The sequence below is a fragment of the Phascolarctos cinereus genome, unplaced genomic scaffold, assembly GCF_003287225.1.
Source record: "Phascolarctos cinereus isolate Bilbo 61053 unplaced genomic scaffold, phaCin_HiC Scaffold_726;HRSCAF=1367, whole genome shotgun sequence".
In the NCBI taxonomy this organism is placed as follows: Eukaryota; Metazoa; Chordata; class Mammalia; order Diprotodontia; family Phascolarctidae; genus Phascolarctos; species Phascolarctos cinereus.
In genome coordinates, this window is record NW_027556098.1 from 330,636,407 (window position 1) to 330,657,749 (window position 21,343).

Here is a 21,343-nt window from a genome sequence, read left to right on the forward strand (position 1 = left end):
TCATCCTATGTGATGATACCTGCCTGCCCTTCTCAGCTAAGCTTGAGAAAATCAATAGTCATTGCCTCCACTTCCTTTTCACTAACTCTCTTCTATACCCCTGGCAATCTGATTTCTGCTCTAACAACTGCTGTCTCCAAAGTTACTAGCGATCTCTTGATTGCCAAATCTAATATGGTCTCTTCTAAATCCTTTTCCTTTTGAGATCCTCATCCTTTAGAGGAAGCACCCTAGAGTGCTAGGTCTGGGGTCAGGAAGACCCGAGTTAAAATCTGGCCTTAGACACTTATTAGTTGTGTGACCTTGGACAACTCACTTAACCTCTGCCTCATATTCCTCAACTCTAAAATGGGGACAATAACAGCATCCACCTCACAAGGTTGTTCTGAGGGTCAAATAAGATAATATTTGTAAAAAGCACTTAGCACAGTGCTTGGCACATAGTAGGCACTATATAAATGTTTATTCCCTCCTTTTCTCCCTTTTGACCTCTCCCTCGACATATTTGACATTGTTGATCACCTTTCTCCTGGAAACTCTCTTGGTTCTCCTTTCTGTCTCACTAATCCTTTTTAACTTCCTTTATTGTTTCTTCATCTGTGTCATACCCACTAAATGTGGGTGTTCTTCAAGGCTTTATCCTGGGCCCTCTTCTTTTTTGGGGGGGTTTGATCTATCCTTTTTCACTTGGTGATCTTGTCAACTCCCAAGGGTTTCAGTTACTGCCTTTCTGAAGATGATTACTAGATCTATGTATCTAGCCCTAGTCTCTCTCTAGAACTCTAGTTGTGCATTAACAGCCGCTTGTTGAACCTGTTGAACTGGATATTGTTTAGGCATCTCAAACTCAACATGCCCAAAAAAGAATTCCTTTGTGTCCCTTGCCTTTCCTGCCCCCAACTCTCTCTTCTAAATTTTTAAATTATTGTTGAGGCCAACACCATCCTTCCAGTCACCTGGTTTCACAATTCTCCATATCATCTTAATTCCTTTATCTTGGCTTATCCCATATTCAGTCTTTTTCCAAGTCTTGTAGTTTCTTTACATCTCTCATATGTCTCCTTCTTTTCACTCAGACAGCCATCAGCCTGCTTCCTATCCTCATCACCTCTCACCTGATCTTTTGCAGTAGTCTTCGGAGGAGTTTGCATGCCTAAAGTCTCTTTCCACTCTAATGCTTTCACTTAGCTTCCCAAATGATTTTCCTAAAGCACAGGACTAAACATGTCAACACCATTGCCAGTCAGTATACTCTGTGTCTTCTTATTGCCTTCAGGATCTAATATAAATTCCTTTGACATTTAAAACTCTTAACAAACTGGTTCTCTCCTACCATTCTAATCTACTACTTTCTACACACTCCATTGTCTGTTTATATTGGCCTACTTGCAATTCTTTGGATGTTACATGGAGACTCCTGTCTCCATGCCGTTGCCCTGGCTGTCCCCCATGCTTGAAATGCTTTCCTTCCAGCTACTGGCTTAAAATCTCTGGCTTCTTTTAAGATTCATATCAAGTGCCACCTCTTCTAAGGACTTCTTTTCTGGTCTCCTTAGCTGTTAGTACTGTCCCTTCTAAGGTTACCTTCCTTTTGCTCTGTATTTATCTTGTGTGTTCTCATTTCTGTGTCCTCTACTTCTTGAGGGCAGGGACTCTTTTTATGTTTTCTTTGTTTCCCCACTTTTCCCTCAGCGCAGTGCCTGGGACATAGTAAATGCTTAGTAAGTGCTTGTTGATTGATTGGTAAAGTTTAGGCAATATGATGAAAGGTATATTTGCACATGGATAGTGTTGGGGGGATTCTACACATAATGTCCATCGCTTCGTCATCGTGTAGAGGTTTCTCTAATTCTTTTTTTTTTTTTTTGCAATTGGGGTTAAGTAACTTGCCCAGGGTCACACAGCTAGTAAGTATCAAGTGTTTGGTCTAAGGCTGGATTTGAACTCAAGTCCTCCTGACTTCAGGGCCGGTGCTCTGTCCACTGCGCCACCTAGCTGCCTCTTGAGGTTTCTCTAGATTCTTGAAGGCTTTGCTAGTGAAGCACAAATTCTATCTAGTTCTTCCAAACCGAAATGGTTTTGAGTCATACTTGATACTGTCAGCTCTTGAACAGTCTGCATAAGTGTGGAGGTTGGACATAGGGTCATGATTTATATTTTCAGATATTTTGATCCATAGAAATAAAAATAGATCATTTGGACCTTTTTACTTCTGTAAGTGACGATGATGGACCTCGGGTCAGAAAAGTATTAAGGATCACAGTTTTAAATTACACATTCATTTTGTCTATTTACACAGTAACTATTGGTATGTTTAATGGACTGGAAAGACATTGCTATATAAAAGATAGAGTTAACTATCCATCAAGTCAGGAAGATTGTTTCAAATTCCTCCCCTTACATATACTGGCTGTGTGACTCTGGGCAACACTTAACCTCACATTGCCTTAGGTAGGCAGCTATTGAAAACTTTAAGTTGAAATAAGAGTTGCTGATCTGCATTGGCAGAGGGAGTTTTCCTCAACAGGAATTTGCTATACCAATAACATCACATATCTGGTCCAAATGAAGATTTTTAATGTGTAGTCTTTGTCTTATAACCAGCAAGTTAGCATAGTAGCAAGGGAGCTGAATCACATCCCTATTGACATTCTCACTATAAATGTGGTTTGGGTTCAAGAAATTAAAGAAGCCACGTACTTGTATAGTACTCAGGAGTCTGATTCTTATTTATCATGAAGAATATTGAAAAAAGAATTGAAGGTTGGATGTGGCAAGAGCATAACTATAACCAAAAATAAAGTTGACTTTATAGATTGGATGAGATGAATAGATGTAGATTTTAGTTCATAATTAGCCCAGTCTGCTGTCTGATAATGCACTAATTAGAATAAAGATTATATTTGCCAAATTAGAAGATAGATAATGATGAGAAGACGCTGTACAAGGATATATTAGCTTTAATTGAGTTTATTTAACCAAGTTATCGACTTTGGGAAATGGACAAAGCAAAGTAATTGATTCAGACTGAGCACTTCAGAGAAATTTCACTAGTATAACAGGGTTGCCACAATGAGGAGGCTGAAAGAACTCATAAAATGCCTTACCTCTCAAATATTTATTTCCTTGATGAGTGTAAGGATGTGAGAGCCAAGGACACCATAGAGTACAAATTTATGGAAGGTGAGGATGGCAGTTTACAAACAGTTCTCTCAAGAAAGAATGCAAGGCAGTTGAGGGGAGAGTGACCCTGAAGAAAGCTTGGCATATGAGCCAGCTAACCCAGATCAACCTGTTAGAATTTGTATATAAATCAAGAAGGAGACAGGATCTCAAAGATGGGAAGATTCCAAAAGAGCGTAAAAGATCCTGGGTGATGTACACATTCTGGGGGCAAGATACTTAATAAGTGCTTATTGAATGAATTTTACTAAAAAGGGCAACTGAAGATATCAGTCACTACAACCCATTCTTATGGCCTCTGGTGTCCCTTCCAGCTCTTAAATTTATGAATCTATGAACAAAGTATAGAGAATGTCATATTCTATGGTGTCTTATTTATTGAATTTTTTAAAAAGTTCATATCATTGAACAAAATACAATCTTGAGGATTCTCATAAAACCAGGTGTCTTCAAAATACGTCATTAAAATAGGATAAGATTTTCATTGTGGAATGTGTCTATTGAATAACTTGGTACACTGATCCATTGAGTTTCAGTATCAAGTATTTAATAAAATAGAGAGCTAGATACTTACCTCTGTCATGGAAAATGTTAACACAGAGTCTAAACAATAGAATTCTCTAAATGTTCTTATTCAGAGATGATATTTTACCTGTTATTTAATAGAAATCTGTTTAACCAACACTGAAAAGACAAAGTGTATGAACAATGGGTATTCCTCAGACTATAACAACCATCGTGTTAGTCTATCCATATAGTTGTTTTGAACAGGTACTACGTATAAACAATAAACTAGATTATTAAAGCAAAACTTTTTAACACAAATATTTTCCCGGTAATTTCATGTGACAGCAATTATGATACAGAGTTTCAGAAGAACCTAAATTGCAAGTGATTTAAAAAGGATAATGTTTGTACATAAAAGATGTTCTTTTTTTTTTTTTTTTTTTTTTTTTGCTTTTAGGCAATTGGGGTTAAGTGACTTGCCCAGGGTCACACAGCTAGTAAGTATCAAGTGGTTGGTCTGAGGCCACATTTGAACTCAGGTCCTCCTGACTTCAGGGCCGGTGCTCTATCCACTGCACCACCTTGCTGCCCCCCACAAAAGACATTCTCAAGGTTGCGTATTGCAACAAAGAGCTAAAATAAAATGATCATTATTTAAAAAAAGAAACTAGATGGGTAACCCAAATACTCATTGGTTTCCTCAGGATATTAAAACTACCAGAGAAAAACTTATAGAATTAGTTGACTATGTATTTAAGTAAATAGTGGAGGGATAGTAATTTTAGAGAAGGAAACTTATCACAGTCATTAGAACAAGTTCAGAATAAATGGCAATCTACCTTTAACATTCATGTAATACACTTTTATTTTTACTAATTGAAGGTTTATATTTGTCTTGCTGTGGTTTTTATAGCAAGTGTGTCTTTGGTACTAGGTACAATGGATTTGTTGCATTTGAAGTTTAATATGTGAAAGTTAGGCAATGATTATTTGTTTCATTGACATTTTTGGAAAACAAACTGCCATTTTGTTTACGTGGATTGTAATTATATGATTTAAACATCTTTCAAATTGAAATTAATGCTTTTATTATAAACATAAGTTTTCTCTTTTGTCACAAGGAATGTGGTTGCTTTATTTTAAAAATCCTCAAATGTTAATAAAACTGATTTTTAACATAAGCTTGACCTTCTCTCAAAAGAAATAAGATGAAAGAAAAAAAACATGGGAAAAACATTTAGAGTTATTATAGAATCTGACAACCTCTCCTTTGTTAAGCCCCACCTCCTTGAGGAACATATACAACTCTTCGGACTTAACAGTTCTACCCTGGGATTGAGACCTACCCCTAAAAGAGCAAAGCATTAAGGATAACTGGAGAGTAAACCCTTTTCACCCCTGGCCTACTCAGTCTTCATAATTCACTGTATGACTGAAGGTCATGTTTTAGGTTTGCCCCACCACATCACATTCTGTCTCTTGTCCATAGCTTCTCTTCCATTCTGGAATTTCTCCATTTGATTCAGAAACTTGCTATTTTCTAGATATTCTTCAGGGTCCAGGAGGCTAAGTCTTTATTTATTTGCCTAGAAACTCCCTTTTTCTCCTTTTAAAAATGTTTTGTTGATGCTCTTGTCACTGTCTACTTACCAGCAACACTCTCTCTCTCTCCACCATCTTTTCCTTTTTGTTACTCAAGGCCACATAGGAGATAAGGGACAAAAGCAGATTTGAATTTTGGTTTGTGATTCAAGAGCACCACAGTTGGTTCATCCGTTGTGTGTGCCCACTGTCCATAGTTCTTTTCTACTACAGAAAGTGCAGCTATTAGTATTTTTGTATAAATGAGACCTTTCTCCCTGTCATTGATATCCTTGGGGTATATAGGAATTGCTCCTTCACTATGCCATTGTTATCTGCTTTTGTTCTCATAGCTCAGGCTTGCTCCAGGAACACTTACTACTCCATTACTTTGTCTGCTCCCATCCTTGGTGGTTCTTTTTCTACAGAGATCTTAATCTCTGTATATAACTACCCCTCTCCTTTTCTCTCGGCTCTTATGATAGTTCTTTAAACTATGAATCTGAAGCAGTTTCTAAAGGATCCATTAATTTGGGTTGTTAAGGTAAACAGCTGTAAAGCTTTTTAATTACCAGAATCATATGTAAATTAAATTAAATTGAAAAGAGGATCCCTGGCTAAGGAACAAGTGTTGAGAGGATCCCTTAAGGCAGAGATCTCAAATTACCTGGTTATAGGCTTGTAGGTCTCACTATGCCCCTATCCTAAGGCTTGCTGGTGTTTCTCCATGGGAGATGGGCATGCAGCAGAGTCCCTGAGTCCCACCACTTTAAAGGCCTCACCTATTAAACAAAGACTTCATTGATATCCTACCCTCCTTACTAATCTTTAGGTTTCATGTTAGGAGCACAAAAGGTTCTCACCACAAAAAGATTCAGGACCATGTGCTGTAAGTGAAGTAGCCCTCCTGACAGCAGACAGAAACTGAATGTTTTGAAGTCTGAAATCTGGGGAAGTGTATACATGTTGTTGAGAGCATCAGTTTTTGCCACCCAAGTTAAGATTCAAGGTTTCAAAGAATCTTAGAATTGGAAGGAACCTAGATTATCTTAAGTCTTGTGCTTCCTCTGCCATCTTAGAAATGAAGTGGATATAAATTGTTCTGGGATTAGTTAAGAATTAGTGGGGAAATATGATCATTTATCTTAGAAATTTCATTTGCTTTAACAAATTACTCCAAAGAAGAGCATCATCTGTGTAAGCTTTCATAGTTTAAAAATGCACTAAGACTTTTGGGACATGCTGTTTTTAATGTTTGCTTATAAATTAGCTTAAGTATAATGGCTATAAGAGTCAGCCCTAGAGTGATGGCTAGAGAGCTGACTCTAGAGCCAAGAGGACTTGGGTTCAAATCCTGTCTCTTAGACATACTGGTTTTATGACCCTGAGCAGTAATTTCCCTTTTCTGTGCTCTAGGCATTCCTCCCAGAGATTAAGTAGCATAGAAGGTGCCAACCTGCATTGGTAAGAGTTTTCCTTATTTGGGAATTCTCTGTCATTGAAATCACAGGTGTTGTCACTATAGCTATCCTATATGTTGCTATAAAACAGAGTTTTGTTTTAGATGTGAAACTTTTGTGAGTATGAATCTGAGTAGGCTCATATCTCCCAAATTTCAATGGAAGCCTTATAGGGCTAGTTTATAACCATGGCATATTCTCACCATCTGGGAGTACATTAAAATTGTCATAAATGTTAGCAAACTCTTGAAGTTCTGGAACTGCCAAAACAAATGTAATCAGGTGACAGCTAGGAATGAGAAAAGCATTGCAGAATGCCCTGGCTGTCTAGTTCTTCAGTTCTCTTCAGATCTACGAGGCTGAATGGCAGAAGCAAGTCAGATGGTTTACTTGATACTTTGGCTTCAACTGGACTGGAGCTGAAATGAAATTTACCATGAGGATTTCCTTTTATGCTGGCAGTTTTCTCAGTGGCAGTGTATAGCTTCAATTCTGTTAATGACTTCCATGGAGAAACTGAATTTGACAGGCTATGTTCTACTCACCATTCCATAACAAGAAACACTTGTAGTTAGAAACTGAAATTAGTTTTCTATTGATACCAAAGCATTGTTTTCTAGATCTTTTGACATTTATCAAACTTGACACTTTGTCAGAGGCTTGAGACTTTACCCATTATTACTACTATCAGGAGTTCAGAAAGTGGTGTTATATACAGGCCATGCTACTAATACTGTATTATCATCAAACTTGAAAATCCAATCAGAATTGAGATGGTATGCAAACTAATAAGTCTGTTTATAGAAACTTTTAAATATCTATGTTGAATGTGAGAAGCCAAAAATGATCAATTTTAAGTTTCCTCCTATGACCAAATCATAGTCATCATACAATAATGATTTTCAGAAATAAGAAAATTTTAAAAACTTTTTATTCGGAATTCAAATAGGAAAACATTTCTTCATTATCACTGAATATATATAACTGAAGCAATACACATGGTTGCCTGATACATCCTATTTGTTTTTTTTTATCAGGATGGCTTTATAATCTTCTAATTGCTGAACTCTCCCTCTGAAATGATCTTACCTGTGCAGAGATATGTATTTGGAGAGTTCTTAAACACAACATCCATATACTTTTTCATATCCTGAAAGCTCAACCTAAAACCTTCCTTTTTTCTGTAGGTTGACTATTTGTAAAGTGTCTCAAGATACAAAGAGGAAATGGCTCAATGTCTCAGGCAGGGAGAGTTCCAGATGGGGCAGCGGAAGTGCCATCTACAGTGGAAAATTGTATGAAGGATGGGAAACAGAAGAGGCCAAGATTGGAGGAGCAGGTGGGGGAGTAGGACATTAGTTCAGATGTAAGATAGATATATCATGAAAGTATTTGGTTTTATGTTTAGCTTTAAAGATACTTTATATCATGTCTATAATACTCTTCAGTACATGATTATGTTTATCTCAGGATGATGAAATAAAAGAGCTGAAACAATAGATTCATACTGGTATTGGAAGACCATGAAAGCCCCAGCTTTTGGCTGTAATGTTCTAGTGAGAGAGATGTGCACCATGGTTTTCTGAGAACGCGGTTTTTTAAAACTTGGAGAACAACTGAATTTGTTATGTCATAAGACTCTTCAGTATTTCATTTTACTTTATTTATCTTAGAGGTACTATTATGAGACAGTGTTAGAATGTGGGAAGCAATTCCAAAGTTTTTTTTTTCCCCCACTCATTTCCACATTTTGCCTCCTTGTATTAAGGATTAGAGTATTTATATTTTATGTGCTAATTTTCAAAACTTTTATGCCCCCAGCAAAGAAAACTGAGCATTGAAGAGAAATTTTAAAAGAACACCGCTTTGTCATCTCTTTTAAAATTAAAGTTTGTAATAAAGCAGGATTTGGATTCTTCTTTTCCATGTTTTGAGATTGCCTCTCCCTATTGTGATACAAACTGATTTTGCTTCTGTGACTCCCTGTTCTTTCTGGTGTTACTGTTGCTTTAGTACTATAACTATGTAGATGACCTTGGAGTTAAAATAAGCAGTTAGAGAAAAGTAGACATAATTTTCAATTAATCCTTTTTTTTCTTTTTCACTTCCTGTTTTTGTTATTTGGTTGGTTTTTTCCCCTCAGTTTGTATGTAGCTCATTAAGTACCTCTTGATCCTCATGGTCTCCTTTTCACCCATCCCAGCTCAGTTTTTAGGAAAGACTTTTAAAACAGTAATGTCTAGCTTATTTCCCAAATTTCTGTTCTGAGGAAAGCATGGATGATGCTTAGAAGGGGGTACCATGGGCTTAGACTGCTATATTTTCTTCTGTGGGGTGATTCTTTTCCCCCCACAAGAAGTGAGGGGAGAATAAGAAGCATAAAAGGGGAAGAAGTTTTGTAATCTAATTTAGTCAGCTGAATGGTATTTATTACATTGTGAATTCCCAGAATGTCATTTAAAGTTTGTACTATGTAATTCAACATTAAATATATGCTGTTTGTATTCCTTTAATTTTTTTAATGTCTATTAGTCTCATTTCCCAAACAGATTGTAAGCTCTCTTGGGAGCAAGCGCCGTCATACTTTGATATCCCATAGAGTACCTACCAAAGTGCGGGGCACAATAAATATCTGGTTTATTTATTAAATGAGTATCACCCATCTATATTCACATGCATTCTGAAGCTAGATAGCTAGATAGGGTAATCCTATTTTAGCCTTTTTTTTTTTTGGTATAAAAGACCAAACATCTATTAGAAGACACTGAAATGAAGAATAAAATTCTGAGTGTTAGCCGTTTGTTTCTTTTTCTACCAAATCGATAGGAAAGATTATTATTTTAATTGTAGTGTTTAAGTTTTTATAGAGAAAGGAAGATATCTAAGTGCCTATGAGTAAACTTTTTATGTTGAGTAAAACACAATTTTTACTAAGCGCTATTTGATTTGTGCTGTACTGTATCAAAATTAGTCTAGCCTGTCCTGCCACAGTTTTCAATGTCATGGTGATTATATTAGTGATGGCATTCGAGTTAAGACAAGAGACAGTCACTGTTCTTTGACCTTTCCTTGTTATCATGAACATCTAGAATCCTTTAGTGACTTGAAGGTTTCAAGCTGTAGACTTTGCAGATGCCATGCTACCAGAGACTGAGGAGACGTGCCAGTCTTACCCTGTATGATGTTTCTTTGAGCCATGTAGGGCTTTCTCATGACCTTGACATGAAAGCAGAATGTTTAATTCAAGAATTAGTACCATCTCTGTAGAGTGGATGTCTGTACTGACTGACTGTACTGTCAATCACCAATCACCTTTATAAAGCACCTACTGTGCAAGGCATTGTGCCAGGTTATGGAGATACAAATGCAAAGATTGGAAGAGTCCTTACCAACAAAGATCCTTCCCTTAGTCCCAGTGCCTTTTTTGGACTGCTCCTGTTTCCTTTGCGTTTTTAAGGGTTTTTCTAAAGTAAAGATGCCAAGAATTAACACCTATCTCTTTCTGGACACACATTAGCTTTCCTCCTTCCCCTTCTTCTCCTTTTCCTCCTTCCATCATAGGACGCTTTGGATTCTGCTTGTTAGGCAGAAATGAGCATCTGACATGTCTCATAAATTCTGAATTTGCATGACATTTCAAAATGAACCAATCATGTAGAAATATTAAAACTGATCAAAAGTAAACTAGTTATTTTCAAAATTTTTTTTTGTAAAATTCACTAATTTGTAAAGCTTAAAAAAATTTTAGTGTTGAAGTTTGCACCTACAGAGTATTTAGTTCTTTGAAGAAGTCCCAGCTTTCCATTTTGATACTTTGGTTAAGCATTTAAGAATCTTGGGTAAATAGTTCAGTGTAATAGAATGATGGATTTTGAATTAGGAGACTTGAATTTGAAACTGGACTGACGCTGTGCGATCATAGGGAATTCACCTTACCTCTCTGGCCCTCAGTCGCGTAACCTTTTTAGACTGTTTCCTCATTTGTAAAATGAGGATGATAATTGTTCTACCTACTTCATGAGGTTTTTGTGAGGAGGGATCTTTGCAACCTTTAAAGCACTAAATGAATATGATTTTTATTGTCTAAATTAGAGATGAAGAGGTATAGGACTACTATGTTATGTAACATACAACATCCATAGTATAAACATGGCATATTTTCATATGAATCCAAATCTGTGAAAAGAGATAATTAAAAATTATTCACCAGCATTTATTAAGATACTCTATTCAGGGCACTGTATTTTGGAAAGCATTTTGTGAATTCCCCCCAGCAGACTGACTTTTATGATTAATGGTCATAAGCTAACACCAGTATATCTAGAGCCACAGAAGTTCAGAGTGGAAAAGAACTCAGGGACCATCTAGTCCAAGCCATCCCCCAAAAAAGAATTCCCTCTACAATATGCCTGCTGTGGGGTCATCTGGCCTTTGCTGAAACACCTCTTAGGGATATCTATTTATGGATAACTGTTGTTATTCTTGACATTGAGCCAAAATTGACCTGGTGCAGTTTCCTCTCTTTGCTCCTATGTCTGCCTTAAGTAGAACAAGACCTCTTCCAGCTGAAGGGCTTCAGATGTTAAAAGATAGCTATCAAATCCCCTCTGAGTCTGCACTTCTCCAGACTGGATATTCCCAGAATCCTTGAGGTTTCTGCTAGTCCTCAACCTCTTTCACCATCTCCCTTAGATGCTGTTCAGTTTATCAATGTCATTTGTCAAATGATGGGCAGCCAGGTGGTGCATGGATCGATTGCTGGGCCTGAAGGCAGGAAGACTTATCTTTCTGAGTTCAAATCTGGCCTCAGACGCTTAATAGCTGTGTAACCATGGGCAAATTACTGAACTCAGTTTCCTCATCTGTAAAACGAGCCGAAGAAGGAAATGGCAAACCACTCCAATATCTTTTCCAAGAAAACCCCAAATGGTATCGTGAAGAGTCGACACGATTGAAAACAACTAAACAACAACAGTGTCCAGAGTGGAATATAATTCTTCTGGTGTGGTCTCACTAGGGTTGAATTCTGCAGGACTTTATTCTCATTTCTGGATGTTAACAGCTTCCTTTATGCAACCTAAATCACATTGGTATAAAATTTAACATGTTTCTCTTGAATTTAATTGTATTAGATTCAACCTAGTGCTCAACCTGTCTATCCTGTTAAGATCTTTTTGTATCCTGACTTTGGGGATATCCAGAATGTTAGTTATTCCTCTAATTTTTGCCTCATCTGTAGACTTTCTGTTGGCAGTTGATTCAAATCATTGATAGTTGATAAAAATGTTAAGTTGTCCAGGGCCAAGTACAGATCCCTGGGCTGTCGGAGACCACTTTCTGAGAATAAATTGTCTGGGTTTTCCTTGTGAATCCTATTCATCTAGATCTGAATTCATCTGTCATCTATCCTACATCTTTGCCACAAGAATAACATTAAAGACTTAATCAAATTGCACTTATAATGAAAACTAAATAAGATTAGCTTGCATTCAGTGAGCACCTAACAATTTACTGTAAGATGGAGAGGGCCTAGAAATATAGTAGGGAGTCAAGTTTGGATGTCAGGAAAATAAAGTAGTTTAACTTTTAAAAAATGATTTTTTTTGAAAGAGTCAATGAAGCCTAGTGGATAAAATGAATAACTTTCTTTGGAGTCAGGAAGACCTGGGTTAAAATCCAGACTGTAATACTAACTAGCTTTTGACCCTAGGAAAATCATTTAACCCATAATACTTTTCTAAATCTTGGACTTACCCCTGAGTTGGTGGACTAAGTTATCTAAACTGAGTATTAGCATATGGGCAGTCCAAAAAATTACTTACCTGCATACAGGATAATAAAAAATGTTTGATGTTGACCATTCATACTGGCAATTTAATTAGCTTTTGTTAAGAGGAAAAGATCAGCAGTGAAAAGCTATATAACATTATGTAGATTTAGAAAATTATCCCATAGACCTAGTATTATTTTTTTCTCTGGTATCATGTATGTCATACTTTAAAGCAATTTTTGTTATTTTTGAAAAAGAAATTATGTCTTGATGTAAGAAAACCTTAAAAAAAACTTTTTTTTGCTTCCAGATATAAATAATAGACTAGTATTCTAAAAGTGTTTGTTACTTACTTTTATATATATGAGTCAAACTTTTATCATGTTATGCAGATCTGTTATGTATGTGGATCAGTATCACCGTAAACATAATCCTGTACTTGCCATATTTCTTCCAGGGGAAGGCAGCCAGCATCCTTTTGGAGCCATGAATATTACCCGTACTCCAACTGTTGCACAGATTGGCATTTCAGTGGAATTACTGGATAATCTGGCCCAGCTGACTCCTGTGGGCAGTGCTGCTGTATCATCAGTTGATTCATTCACTCAGGTAATGTGATGAAAAAAGAGAACAATTTAGCATATTTCAAAAGTCAGCCTGTTGGTTGTACAAATGTGAACATTTTTAAAAAATCACAGTTACCAACCTATGCATAGAAACTGGGCTACTTGTTTTACCACCAAGTATTTTGATCAATTAAGAAATATCCAATATAAGTGTTAATTTTTTGGATAGAAGATTAGCTGAGTGAATTTAAGTGGAATGTTGTCACAACTGACATTTACACAAACCTGTCAGGGGCTGTGCCTTCTGAGTGTCTGACATGTTATAAAGTCCTGCGCATCAGCATGCATCAGCACTCTGTTTTAACTGAGGAGAGGAAGACTGGTAGTATTTTTTGTCCGCTTGACTGAAAATGCACTCTTTTCAAAATTAGAATAGAGAAAAAGGATTTAAATATAAAGGAGAGATTCTTTTTGTGTTAAGTATAAAAAAGGTCTTTTTGTGATATGCTATCACATTGTTTACTGAATTTAAAAATTAATAGCGTCTAGTGCAGATGTAGTAAAGAAAACAACAAATAAGTTTTCATAAAGTATGTGAATTAAAATGAGTTTATAAGATAGTAGGAAATTATTTCTTGTCCTGTTGTTTACAAAGTGATGTGAATTCAGTTAATTACTTGAAAAATGGGAACCTGTATGTTTATGATTTATTTATTTTAAAGAGACAGTAGATCAAAATGGATAGAGTTGACCCTGAAGCCAGGAAAAATCAAGAGTACAAGTATTGCCTTTGATACCTCTTGGCTATGTGACCGGGGGCAAGTGTTGTAGGTGGCCCTCTGAGACTAATGTCAGAGAAACTTTCAGCCTGCATTGATGAGGGACTCTCCTATCCTAATGACGTTACAGATCCAGGCCCTATTCCTATTCATATTAGACTAGGGAGAGGGAGAGGCTGTGGAGATTATGGGTGAGTTTTGGTCTTTACCCATTTAAAACAAAATCTTTAAAGCATAAAATATTTGAATTTTCTAACTTAAACTGATTGCAAATAAAAAGCATGTCCCTTTAGTATGCCTTTAGTATTTGATTTGCTATCCATTAATTATAGGTCAAATAGTTTAAGTTTTTTTGTTCTTTCTCCCACCTTGTCCACTCCCTCCCCTTTATTTTAGAATTAATCTCTTCTCTTATCAACATTGATGTTTTTGTATGATTGTTTTCTGAAGCAGTCTTTCTAATTCTGTCCTTAAGGAGGATCCTCCATTATAAAGTTCTTAAAAGTGTTATCTACAGCTGATATTTGACTCTGAATTTTTGTTTTTGAGAAAGGTGGAAGAGAATGATTTTCTAGTGGTCAAAAAAAGTGGTGCTTAGCACCTGACTTAATTAACTTTTACCTTTGTGACCTAAGTATCTTGTTCAATTAACTCTGTGTTAATACTGTCCTGGGCATAGCTTTGAGATTGGTTTTTTGTTTTGAAGGGGCTGGGAGTATTTATATTGGGAAAAACATTTTTTTTCCTTTTTCTGTACATTCTCAAAATTTGTAAGCTTGGAAGTTAAAACTATTTGATAAAGACTGCTTTTGAATTATAAAGGCAGTACTAAAGAAACACTTATGGCTTCTAGAACAGTAGCATGCTGAAAATGCACAAAACTGTCAAAACCTATTCAAGGGAAAGATGCCCACATTTTAAGGCAATTAACTTTGGAGCATGAATAATAAATAGTTCAAGACTCAACGGTTTGACAAGATGAGAAAGGGATCTTTTATTTCATTTCATAAATAATTAGCTATAATATCTTAAAGTTAAAGAACCAAATAAACAGTATATTTTTGGCATTGTATAATAATTTATGAGCTGCTTATTTACTTTTCAGTTTACTCAGAAGATGTTGGACAACTTCTACAATTTTGCTTCATCATTTGCTGTGTCTCAGGCCCAGATGACACCAAATCCATCTGAAGTTTTCATTCCAGCAAATGTGGTTCTGAAATGGTGCGTGAAAATATTTGTTTTCACTTTTAATAACATTTATTTCCTGACAATACATTTATAAAATCAGAGGGAATGAATGTGTTCTTTATTGTCAGGAATACTGACTTTGGTGTCAGTGGACTTCTGTCTGAGCCTCAAATCTACTGTTTACCAGAAAGCATATTACAGTAGAAAGAACATTGACTTTGGAGTCATAAGACCTGGCCTCAAAGTCCTTCTTTGAAATAAACTGTGTGACCATGACCAAGTCAGTTAATCTCTCAGGACCTCAGTTTCCTCATCTGTAAATAATGAGGAGATATGAGTAGATGGCTTCTGAGGTGTTTTCCTATTTGTGTGACCTTTGGGTCTCATTTTACTCATCTGTGAAATTGAGTTACATCAGATAATCTCTAAGATCTCTTTCAGTTATAAATCTGTTGATCCTGTGGTTGTTCCTGTTTTTTGTTGATTATGTCATTTTACAGCCAAACAGACTTTTAAAGAAATTGTCTTTATCTCAATATTAGCAATAAATATTCATTTAATGGCTGGTTACTTGCATGACGTTAAACTAGGTACCACGGAGTTAGAGAGTACAGTTGTGCCAACCAGGCTCGTTTATGATAATATTATTCAGGTGTGGTGGCCAGACTCTACCATAACCACCCTAACCTTGTTGTAGCCTTGTGCTGAGCACTTTTTCTTCCAGGTAGTTCTTCCACATGCCATCCTAGTATAAGAGCATAGGAATGTAGATTTAGAACTGGAAGGGATCCCCAGGAGCCATTGAGTCCAGATGCTTATTATATAGATGAGGAAACTGAGATTTAGACAAGTAAAGTGACTTACCCAGGGTCACACAGGTAAACCCAGGCTTCTTACCATCAAAGCTACTATTTCTCCCCCTATACCGTAATGTTTTCTAGTCCAGAGGTATCAGACAAGTCCTGGTGCTGCTAAAACCAGACTAAAATGTAATTGGGAAGTATTTAACAAAATAAATAAAAATACATTTTTCCTTTCCACATTGTGACTTTCCCCATTGAAGTTACAATATATCACAGATTGGCATTAGAAATTAAATGAGAATTTTTTGGGAGTGTTATAGAAGCCACAGACAACACATGAAGGCCAGCAGACAACACAGAAAAAGTTTAGAAATTCAGAAGTGCATAAAATACATGTGTAGTATTATATAATATCTTCTTTGGTACGAAGGGAGGGCCAAAAAATTTTACGTGGATTTTGCAGATTGCAGGGGTGTCCCCTAACCCCTGCCATGTGGAAGGGATAAGAGTATAATGGAATATAATGTTAAGAAGTGGTTTTCTAAGTCAGTATGGGGCACTGGAATAGGTAACCCATTTCTAACTTGAGGTGGACACCACCCCTTTAGTCTACCTTCTTCATTTCATGGATGAGGAAAGTGAGCCCTAGACATATTAAGTGACTTGACCAAGGTCATATAGGTGTTAAATAAAAGGATTTGAATGCAAGTCTTCTGACTTCACATCTGTGCTCTTTACCACTGTGCCACCCTGCTGTATTCTCTGCAGCTCTGGTTTTCTCTTGACATGATAACCTCTTATAAAGTTGTTTCCCTTAATGTCATGTTTTCATGGAATTGATTAATGTCGTATATGAGAAATTCTTGTGCACAGAGATGTGTGGTTACTGCCCTAGAGGATTTTAAAACCAAGGTGGTTTTTTTTTAATACATAAAAGCAAAAAATGTTATCTGGAAATTTTTAGAAATATTAAAGATTTTAAGTTAATTTACATGTACTTTGAAGACATATCTAGAAAGACTTAAAATTTGATCATATCAACCTTCAATAAGTATTTACAATTTAGAAGCAATAATGGTCTACATAAAAATCAGGACATGCTACTTGAGAATTTTTATGCTTCTGTAGTTTGCTACAGAATCTATAGCTGTAGGTGATTTCAAGTTCCATGTTTTTTATACTTTGTAGGACAGCATTTTGGAATGAGGTAATGTATGTAAAGGCAAAGCACTTTATGTACCTTAAAGCTCTACATACGTTTCAGCTATTAATAATTAGTTATGTCAGCGTGAGTGGCATAGGAGTTGAAAAGAACCTAGACTTGGAGTTGAGAGAACTGTATTCTAATCCAGCTTCTTGACTCTTACTAGCTTTGTAACTATTGTAAGCCTCGAGGAAACAACTAAGTTTCTGTCTGTAAAATGGAGATAATACTTGTAGTACATACTTCAAATGAGGTTGTTTTGAGGATCAAATAAGAAAGTGTATGTAAAGTGTTTTGTAAACATTCAAATAACATAAATGTCCACTATTAACATTATTACCATTATAGTCCCTGATTGTTTTGAATTTGAAATTAAACGAATGCCAGTGAAATTAAAATACCTAATTGTAACTCTTCTTTACTAGGTAGTTGCTTCCCCTTCCCCCTTTTTCTGTTTGCTAACTTGTTTTCATTTTCTGCTATCCCCTGACTTGTGCATAATTTGGCATATGGTAAGAAATACCATTTTAATTTTCTCACGTGTAATTCTGTTTGCTTTCTTTTCTAGGTATGAAAACTTTCAAAGGCGACTAACCCAGAATCCTCTTTTTTGGAAAACATGATTTAAATAAAGTAATTTTTAAAGGGTTCTGAACCATTGTCATATTTTGAAGATAATAAACTAACCACCATTTAAAAGCATGAGGATGAAAGAGTAATGAAATCTAAATTGAAAAACTGCTTCTTAATTATTAAACTTAATTAAAATTTAAAAATTAGTTAAATTGAAAACATAATCTAAAATGTGCTCACTTGATTTTTTTCTTTACAGATAAAAAAGCTTCAAAAAGAATAAAAACATTTAATCTGAATATGTACTAATTAAAATAGATTTTTAAGTCATAATTTTGATGCCTCTCTGAGGAATATAAAACTTAACAAAAATGGCATCACATTTATAAATTCTGTTTAGTTTATTTTAACAATTTTGTTCCAGATTCAGTAATCAATTACATAAAATTTCTATTGTAGATTTCTCCCTTTAAAAACTTCGTGAATATACAAATTTCCATGTATTAGAAAATAACATATGGCTAGTTTTTTCTTGTGGTTAAAATAGTCTCAAGTTATGAAAAGCGGCTGTAGTTTTTATATTCTGAAAGCTCATACTTTTTTCCTCTGCATGTTTAGTAAACTTGTAATGTTCATTAATGAGCATGAATAATGCTCTGTGTTTATAGAATGTTGAAATTCCTTAACTGTGCATGTTTAGAATAAGCTTGGGGTTGGAGGGAGGAAGGGAAAATAAAAAAACAACACTTTTCTACTTTGAAAAATCTTCATGCTTTTAAAAAAATAATTTACACACAAATAAACCTTGTGTAAGCCAGGTTTCTTGATTTTTCTTTTGTGCCTGTTTGATGGGAGGGCAACTATGCTTAGAGATCCTTAATGTTAATCAGTTTCTTGATAATTCAGTAGGATTAGTGTGGCTGTGTTTTTTATATGAAAGGATACTTGTGCTTTTTTTTGTGACCCTTTATGATTATGTTTTCATAACTTAAATTAGTTTTTAACTAATCTAGATTTAATTTCACTACACCATTCCATAAAGATTAAGTCTCGTGTAACTGTTGTTCTACCATTGCAGAGCTTGAATACTTACTCTTTACAGAGTCAAGGAAAAGGAAACTGAGAGAATCCTTAGCACCTGTGTGCAGTATTTGGTCCAGCTATAATGATGATTAAGTGGGGACAGCTAGCAAGCATCATTTCTTGTCATGTTGGCAGATTTCTTGTCTCTTTATGACAGATTTTATACAAGATAGCTTAAAGTTTTTTCATGAATGTGTTTAAAATCAGCTTACTTGGATTTTTTGCTGGGAAGAAGCCACAGAAAGGCCTCACAAATTCCCTTCTCTTTTAGTTCCAGTGGACCAGTCCTGCAAATTATCTGACCTATTAGTGAATCGCTCTTGTAATAGTTTTACTAACCCTATTACCTCATTTTGTAGCTTCTTGAAAGGATACTCTTTTGGGCGACACAAGGGTAATAAGAGCTATGTGTTTGTTGCCAGTGCTTAAACGTTTGAGAATATTACCAAAATATGCTACTTAGATGTGAAGTCATTGAGTTTGGCAGAGGAATAATAGCTAATGTTACCCTAATTTAAACAGAGGCCAAATTGGTTAGATTTGGTTCTGTGGACCATAGAAAATAATTTTTCACATGAAAATGTGACCTGTTATATCTTTGCACACAAGAGGTCATAGTTTGCTTGTATTTAAAATATATGGCAAAAATAGAGCCTCTCCCATATCCCATCTCTATACCCCTAAAGTGAGATCTTATTGAAAGTTAAATTACAGGCTGAAGAGTATCACTGACCCTAGACTGTGTGCTGGTTTTATATTAATCAAATTCCCAGGAAAAATAGGCACCATCCCTTTGTTTTCATTCTGGCAAATTGCCTCTTAATCAGAGCCCCTCAATCAGTCCTTGCTTCATGTACATTCGAGTTACATAAATTTGACTTTATGTAGAGAATTCTGAAAGAAATCTACATTCCAAAAACATTCATGTTAACTTTACTGTATAGTACTGTGCTGTCTTTCTTATTTAGATAAATTGCCTCTTAATCAGAGCATTATTAGATACACAGTTCTCGCTTTGTATACATTCCTATTATGCAAATTTGACTCTATGTAAAGAATTCTGAAAGAAATCCACAGTCCGAAAAAACACATATGTTAACTTTACTGAACAGTACTGTCCTCTTTCTCTCTGCTCCTACCCCTCTGCTAGGTGCTAAGGCCTCCTACCCCTACCTGAAAAAAAAACTCTCTCCAAGTGAAATCAGAAGAACTGATGCTCTACCATTCCACTCTGGACTGGGGGCTTGGCTTGAGATTTTTAGCAAAGAAAGGAGACCTTTGCCCTGCTCTGCACACATGTGTAGCCCCTGTCTTCTGTCCATCCCTGCGAAGTACCACGTGTCTGTCCCCTTCCCTCTTTCCCTGTATTGCCAGTTCTCTCCTGTTTTGTGTCTGACCCCCACATGTCTGTTTCCCACAGTGTTCTTCCTCTTGGTTCAGGCTGGCTCCCTTCCCATCCTGGCCTGGCACCATTATGTTCCTCCTCCTGCTCTTGTTTCTCTGTGCCCTGCCCCTACCTGTCCTAGAACCTTGTACTGTCCCCCTCCCTCCCCAAGTGGGTGGTCCCCTTTCTGCCTCCCCTCCTCATTTCCCCAGATCTGTGTGCAAATTTGCATTATGTAAAAATTGCTTTACGTAGAGGTCTGCAGAAAAGTCGGTTTACCTAAAGTGAGAATGGTCTACTTCATGTATATACTTGCTGCTGCTAGTTTTTCTAGGTTTGATTTTTTATGGCCCGGGACCATAATGAATTTATTGGTAGCATTAGGGTAATGTTGGTAAGAGTAAGAATTTAAGAGGCAGGCTTACAAGTATAGTAGTTGTAGCTTTAAATCAAATAATAGTTTTTACTTATAATTCAACATGGAGGGGATTGCTGGTTGCATATTATTACATCAGTACTGCACATATGTATAGTTGTCACAATTAGAAGCAACATTTTTAAATATGAAGAAAATAATTTAACTAATTCTACATACACTAAAACATAGTGCTTGTTTTCAGCCTGTACAAATGACAGAATACTGATGGGGATTGGCATACCTGTCAGGTTGCACATTTTCAGTGTATGGTTGACCATAAAGCTAAAGCCATAAGGGAAAGAAATAGGATTGTATACCTATTGTAAGGATTGTTCTCCTTTTGACTTTTCTAAATACAAAATGTCTTTCTGACTACCTTTCCCTTCCACCTAGCAGTTTGAGCATCAAGCAAGTATAAGTCAGTGTTTGAAGTTTAATTCAATTTTATGTTTTATCCATGAAACATGGATGGTGTAGTTAACTATTGTGAACTACAATCTAGCACCTTTTCTGATCTTCCTTAGTTCCCTAAGGTAACTTTGAATTTTTGAAAACTGCTGATTTTTCCATTTTAAGAATTGGAGTACCAAGAAGCAATATCTCAGGGGAAGACCCTGCCAGGGCATCTTTGTATGTAATTATCTAAAAGATAGGAAGTTGAGAGTAAGTGTGAAATCAGGAACTTATCAAATAGTAGTAGTGCCTTTGGGGTTGTTCTATACACATCAGTGCAACTGGTCAGGGAAAGGCTATCTGGTCTTAAAACTTAGTTTAGATAAGTAATGACAATCACTCTTCTAAAACAACTGTTAAGGATTGAAACTAGGTAATTACATTTAAT

General features: G+C 36.0%; 1 protein-coding gene across 1 annotated transcript in view; it reads left to right on the forward strand.

Moving 5' to 3' along the window:
- The window catches only part of HIKESHI (heat shock protein nuclear import factor hikeshi), a 37,497-nt gene extending 19,063 nt beyond the window's left edge, over positions 1-18,434 (forward strand). The window contains exons 3-5 of the mRNA XM_020993791.2: positions 12,959-13,110; positions 14,952-15,070; positions 17,613-18,434. Of these exons, the coding sequence (XP_020849450.1) occupies positions 12,959-13,110; positions 14,952-15,070; positions 17,613-17,667 (326 nt within the window). The 3' untranslated portion in view covers positions 17,668-18,434. The remainder of the gene's footprint in view (positions 1-12,958; positions 13,111-14,951; positions 15,071-17,612) is intronic.
- Positions 18,435-21,343: the final 2,909 nt, after the last annotated feature.